Source organism: Fukomys damarensis, unplaced genomic scaffold (genome assembly GCF_012274545.1).
Source record: "Fukomys damarensis isolate Sample0158 unplaced genomic scaffold, DMR_v1.0_HiC HiC_scaffold_35, whole genome shotgun sequence".
NCBI classification, from domain to species: Eukaryota; Metazoa; Chordata; class Mammalia; order Rodentia; family Bathyergidae; genus Fukomys; species Fukomys damarensis.
In genome coordinates this window covers 2122024-2128485 of record NW_022900947.1, presented here as the reverse complement: position 1 = coordinate 2128485, position 6462 = coordinate 2122024, and the positions used below count along the sequence as shown (strand labels likewise).

At 62.6% G+C, this 6462-nt stretch overlaps 1 protein-coding gene across 1 annotated transcript in view; it reads right to left on the bottom strand.

Moving 5' to 3' along the window:
• Positions 1–2575: 2575 nt before the first annotated feature.
• Dok7 (docking protein 7) overlaps positions 2576–6462 on the bottom strand; it is a 13944-nt gene continuing 10057 nt past the window's right edge. The window contains exons 6-10 of the mRNA XM_010641915.3: positions 6156–6460; positions 3827–3869; positions 3078–3200; positions 2766–2962; positions 2576–2707 (exon numbers count right to left, since the gene is read on the bottom strand). Coding sequence (XP_010640217.1) covers positions 2576–2707; positions 2766–2962; positions 3078–3200; positions 3827–3869; positions 6156–6460 — 800 coding nt within the window. The remainder of the gene's footprint in view (positions 2708–2765; positions 2963–3077; positions 3201–3826; positions 3870–6155; positions 6461–6462) is intronic.

Below are 6462 nucleotides of genomic sequence, written 5' to 3'. Positions count from 1 at the left end.
GGAGACGGGGTCTCACTATGTAGTCCAAGCTGGCCTTGAACTCACTATATAGCCCAGGCTGGCCTCAAACTCGCAGTGATCCTCCTGCCTCAGCCTCCTGAGTCCTGGGATTATAGGCGTGCACAAGCATGCCCAGCTGACTCTAAATCTTGAGAAATATATCACTGATAAAAATAAAATACCTGACAATATATAATCTAATGTTAGTATCTCATCAACAACCCAAGGGAAGACAGCAGAGCAGTGGATTACAAGGGGAGGAGCCCGAGGGCCAATGAGCCTGCATTTCCATACACCTGAGCCCCACAGCCAGAGGGAGACAGAAGGCCTCAGCTGTTGTTTTACACCCACCCTGTGGCAGTGACACCCTCCTGACCTGTGGGATCAGCCACGCTCCAGTACCGTACACTTCCACAACCAATCAGGAGTATAGAACTGGCAAAACCCTAGGAAAGTCAGAGATGCGCACCCCACCCTCTTTTGCCGTCCCCACCTGTGGCATTTCTGAGGGTGCACAGCTGATTCCCAGCACCAACCATCTGGGCATCTACACCTGCCAGGGACGCCTGGAGTCCAGGTGCTTGCAGAGCCCGAGATGTACTAGGCCGTGTCAGGAGGCGGCTGCAGGATTTCAGCTCACAGTAGCACTCACATAAACTGAACATAATCTACCCAAGCCAGGCACAGTGGCGTGCATCTGTAACTCCCACACTCTGGGAGGCTGAGGCAGGAAGATTGCAAGTTCAAGCCCAGCTGGGGCAACTTAGCAAGACCCTATCTCAAAATAAAAAAGGGATGGGATGGGGATATAGCTCAGTGGCACCTCGCCTGCCTTGCAAGCACAAGATCCCTAGTTCGACCCCTGGTACCAAACAATAAAATAATTTCAAAAAATAAAAAAGGGCTGGGAATGTTCTCTGTGCCCAGGCCCTGGATTCAGTCCCTGGTGCCACCAAAAACAAAAACACCACTGGAGACAATAGTGTGAGGAACTGAGCGAAAATGACCGGCCCTGGGCTGGCCACTGTCTGCCCACAGAGGCACTGCCTCCCCTCTAGCTGCTGGCTCCTGGTGCCCGAGGGTGCCATGCTGTAGCCTGGCTGTGCGCTTTCCTGCGGGGAAAGCTGGAAGGGAAAGAGAGCCGTCTCTCCCTGCCTGCCGCCTCCTCAGGCAGCCAGCCTGTGCCTCTGGGCCCCTCCCGTGTCCCTTCCCAGAGCTCTGTGTAGGGCCTGCGCACCTGACGGGCACACCGGCTGTCCCGCTCACGTGACGCGAGCTGTCTGACCAGCAGTTGAAGTGGTCTCAGGCCTTGCTCCCTTCAGGATGGGCCCTTGCCTGGCCCCACTCCCTGTCAGCTTCACAGAATTCAGCCAGCGTGGGGCCTAGACACAGTCACCCACCCCTCAGGCCTCCGGGGACAAGCAGCTGGAGGAGACAGGGCTCTGATCCAGCCCCAGGAAGACAAGGACAACAGCACGGAGGTGGGCACCATGACCAGGATGGGCGGAACGATGGGCTGCCCAAGCAGGCTGGGCTTGTAGTGGTCCTGTGAGGGCTAGGGTGGGAGGCCAGAGTCCCAGAGCCCTCGCGTCACTCGGGCAGCTGGCCGGTGGGTGGTGTGGCGGCAGCCCCTGCCCCACAGCAGCTCTGTCCTAAGTAAGGCTGCCAGGCTGCCAGTCACTTGCTGTCAGCAGAACAGCCCCCAGTCCCCACTTCCATGCCCCCACTGCTCGTCCCATGGGATGACCCTACCGTGTCCCTGGTGTTCCCTCTGACAACTTCAGCCAGGCTTGACCAGACCTGGAGGGAACACCGGCCTGCACCCTGGCCCTGAGTTGCTGGCCCTCGTCACACCCTGCAGGTGGACAGTCCCCGGGCCTCAGAGCATGAGCGAGGATCTGGGGACCTTTGGGCCATCTTGGGGGTGATCTGCCACTTGCCACCTCTTCTCCTGCCATCACCCAGTTCAGTCAGGGCCACAGAGGCTCAGGAGCTGGGCAGGGTGGGAGTGCTGGTCAGCCCAAACCCAGGCTCAGAGGCTTTGGATCCCCACAGGCAACTAATCAGGGACCCACTACATGCTGGGGGCTCTAGGGACCAGGGACGAGGGGGCAGAATGGGATGCGGCTGGCTGTGGGCAGAGCCTCCACCCGTCGGAAAGATGCCAGAGCCCTGAGTTAAGGAGGGCCCACGAGGCCCCAGACCCAGCACCAAGATATCAGATCAATTCTGGGGCAGAAACCACACAAGAAAGAACCTCACACCTCAGGAAAATAATATGCGTTCTTACAAATGGACAGTAACAGTAACAGTTCAAACTTCTGAGCTGGCTGCGGGTCCTGAGCAGCATGACCACCAACCCGTTCCTGGGTCACGCAGGGGCTGACAGGGGCCACAGGCCTTCCGTGTCCCGCACCTCGGTCCCCAGGCCCAAGGCGCTGTGGCCTGAGTGGCCTGGACAGGACAGGGGAGGGCAGGCTGGGGCAGTGTGTCCCAGCCCACGTCCCAGGGGTGGGGACCAGGATGCTCTGCCTCCATCTGGAGATGGCCCATGTTTTTCTAGGACACAGCATCCCTAGGCCCCCGCCTTTTTTCCAGATTCATCTGGCAGCTGCAGCCCAGGTGACACCTGAGGGTGGTACCTCTCGGGGACAGGAGAGTTGGCTGGGCACCAGTGGGATGGGTTCCCTCGCAGCAGCAGGCCGGCCTGACCCCAGAGCTCTGAGGGTCAGGCTCCCTGGGATTGGCCGGCCACAGGGCCTCACCGCGGGGCACCCCTCCTGTGCTGCGGCAGCTCCGACAGCCGCTCCTGAGCTCGCTGGGCCCCAGCCCGCTGTGCCGCCTCCATGGCCGATGTCAATCTGCAGCTCCGACAGCCGCTCCTGAGCTCGCTGGGCCCCAGCCCGCTGTGCCGCCTCCATGGCCACGATGTCAATCTGTGCGTAACGGGAGGTACGGGTCCCTGCAAGCAGCCCAGGGTGAGCAGAGCAGCCAGGACCATCACCCGTTCCCCGTCCCACCTGTGAGCCACCCCGACGCCCTCCCCAGCAGGACGAGCCTGGCTGAGCAGAGCCCACCTCGGATGCCCTTGCCAGCTTCCTGCAGCTCCAGGCCCATGTAGTGCAGCTGCTGCCGGGATGGTGGGCTCATGGGGATGTTCATGTAGGCAGGCGTCTGGGAGGCCCCCGACCCCAGGAGTCCTGTGGGGAAAGGGGCGTGAGGCCCCAGAGGTGACTGTACTGTGTGTCCCCTCCTGACACCCTGTGCTTCACTCGGGCCTTAGACCCGGCTCCCCAGGGCCTGGAAACACGCCCGAGCCCAGGACTCACACAAAGAAGGTCCTGCCCACAGCACCCATGGAGCCTGTAGACTTCTGGGCCCCGGCCCTGGGGCAGGTCCTGGCTCTGCAGTCCCTGCCAGGTACTCTGGGTCACCCAGACAGCCCCTGGGCAGGCCAGTTCCCACTTCCGGAAGCCACCCTCCTCCCTGTTACTGCCCCCAGCTCATTCCCTGTTTGCTCCCAGGCAGGGGCTGAGGCAGAGACCCCCAGTTACTGAGTCACCTGGGGCAGTGCGGGTCCCCTGCCTGACCCAGGCCACTGATGATTGGCTGTCCTCGCACCAACTGCCCACTGGGGCCGGAGGACCTCTGGGACCCCTGCTTGGGCCGCCTTGCCCCCTCCCACCCTCTCCCGGGCCCATCGTCCCTGGAGTGGGGCCCACATGGTGCCAACAGGAGCAAGAGTAAAACCAGGTGCCTCAGGCTCACCGTCCGTCCTGACTTTCAGCTCAGCCCAGACCACAGACCGGCTCCTGCCAGGGCCTACCTGGATGTGCCATGGTGCGTCCCGGGGGGGAGGCCGCCACTACCTAGACCAAAGAGAACGCGGGTCAGTACAGCCTCCCTTGCCTGAGCACTGCCCTGCACCTCACAGGGCAAGGCAGCCCGAGGGCTGGCACCCTGCCCCCACGTCTGTGTCCCACAGGGAGCTGAAGGCCCCGCTCCCCACCCCACTTCTGCTGACGGCTTTGTTGGGACGCAGGCCTGCTCAGCACAGGCCCAGGCCCGAAGTGTGGTCCCAGCCTCTGCCCCAGCCCTAGCTAAGGAGCGCGGGACCCAGATGGGAGGACGGTGACCCAGATGGTGACCTCTTCTGGCCCCACATGGGCAGTGCCTGGCTCTGGAAGGGGCTCACAGCAGTGTGCAGGCAGGGCTGGAGGGAGCAGCAGAGGTGACTCACTCACCTGGATCCCATGTGGCCAGGACCCAGGTGAGTGGGTGTCAGGAGCCCCACAGCACTTCTGGCAGATGCAGCACATGCAGCCCCCACTCCCCACACCTGGGCCAGGACGGGAGGCCACTGTGTGCCCCATGCGGGTGCCCAACCCGCTGGTCACTGTCCCCCAGAAGGGCCCCTGGGGCTGGCTCTGAGCTGCTTGGCCAACAGCCTCAAGCCCTCCCACCACATACTGGGGAGAGTGGGTGAGGAGTCATCCCTGTCTGACCCCAGAGGGGACCCCAGCCCACACCCAGGCCCCCATGGGTTGGGGACACTGAGGGATTCCATTATGTCAGATACCACGGCCCCGGAAGCCCCCAAAGGCCCCATGGGCCATGCCCACCTTACCTTGAGGGAGACCTTCATGCCCCAGCCCGGCCCCCACAAGCCCTGCACCCAGACCCAGCGCAAACACAGAGACCCCACAACCGGGCTCACTTCCCGCCTCAGTGCTCTTTCCTGCTGGCTGCAGGCAGGGACCCAGGAAGCACAATCGGGGGAGTTTGGGTGGGGAGGGGCTCTGGTCAGCTCCCCATTTCTTGTGCAGGAAGCTGCCCTGCAGCCCGGGGCCCCTCCTACCAGCACACACCAGGCCCTTTGGGCAGCCCCGTGTGGGGATGGTCACCCCATCCATGGAAGAGGAAACTGAGGCTCAGAGAGGGTAGTGACTTGTGGGCCACAAAGCCAGCGGGCTCGGCCCCAAAGCCTGTCCTTCCCACACAGCAGCTGCAGGAGCCCTGGGCTCCCAGCATCCTGGCTGCCTGGGCTCAGAGGGAACAGGCTCAGAGCCAACACCGATGCACTGGCCTGGCACATGCACACGCGCACATACACACACACACACACACACAATTACCCCCCGGGTCTAGACTGCAGCCTCAGAGTTCAATCCTGGTCACAGCCTGTAGCAGGGCCAGGTTAGGGAGGGGAGAGGGCTGGCCACATGGAAAGGACACGGCGGTATGAAAAGAAAACTTTATTTCCAGTCTGAGAATGTATTACAAACAGTGTCAGATTTTAAAAATAGAGCAGAGCAACAACACAGTCAGCGGACAGTGCAGGTGCGAGGCCAGGGGTATACAGGGGACTCAGGAGGGCTGGGCACAGTGGCCTCTGACTATGCCAGAGGAACAGCTCCACACTGCACCACATGGGGCACACAGACCCGGAGTAGGCTGGAGGCCCCAGGTCCTGGGGAGCCCGGGGAGCCCCAGCCTCCCCTCTGGCCCTGCCCAGCTTCCCATTTTCAGTGACAGGCACTGGAGGAGGCAGTGGGGACCCCAGGCTGGCCAAGATCACAGCCTGGGCTGGGCAGACTCTCCCTCAGGAAAAAACGGGCGTGGACGCAGTGGGGCCCAGGCACAGGGACATGGACACCACAAGTCACGGGGCCTCCTGAGCATCAGTTTTCTCCCCATGGATGGGAGGCCCGCCCTGCACAGGTGCGGCATGGGACATGCAGAGCCGATGGTGCACACGGTGCCCTGGCAGGTCTGCAGTCAGGACAGCCCTGGGCATTTAGAGTGGGCAGAGGGCCAGATAAGCCCATGCTAGTGTCTGGACCACCCATGGGTGCTGTGCCAATGGGTGCAGCACCGACTTGAGCCCCCAGCATCTGTAGAAGACAGTGTTGGAGAGCTGGGCCTAGGGACTCCACGGACCCCAGCCTGCCAACCAGTGCCCCACTGTCCAGAACACACTGCCTGAGGCACCCCATTGACTGAGGGCCTGCACCGTCACCCCAGACCCTCTCCACCAGCTGGGGGTCCCAGAAACAGCGTAGAGCACCCCCTCTGCAGAGGCTGGCAGGCCCTCGGCTCCCATCCAGAGGGGCAAACTCCAGGCCCGAGTGGCCATCTCAGGGAGGGGACTTTACCTTGAGTCCGCCACACAGTGGACAGGCCGAAAAGAAGGCGGGGGGTGGCCCAGTGCGCGGACTGCTGGCTTCCCAGGGCTCGCTGGGGGCCGGGCTGGCCTGTGCGGCCTCGCTGCCAGAGGCCTCCATCACCTGGCCCCTCTGTTTCATGCCCTCTGTTTCCAGCGAGGCGGAAGGGCAGCCTTCAGACTTCTGGCTGCCCAGCTCTGCCTCCATGCCCTGGTCGGGGCCACCCCGGGAGGCCGGACGCAGACTGCGGGGTGTGTCGTAGTGTGGCCGCCGGGACAGCGGCACCTGGTACTCGGCT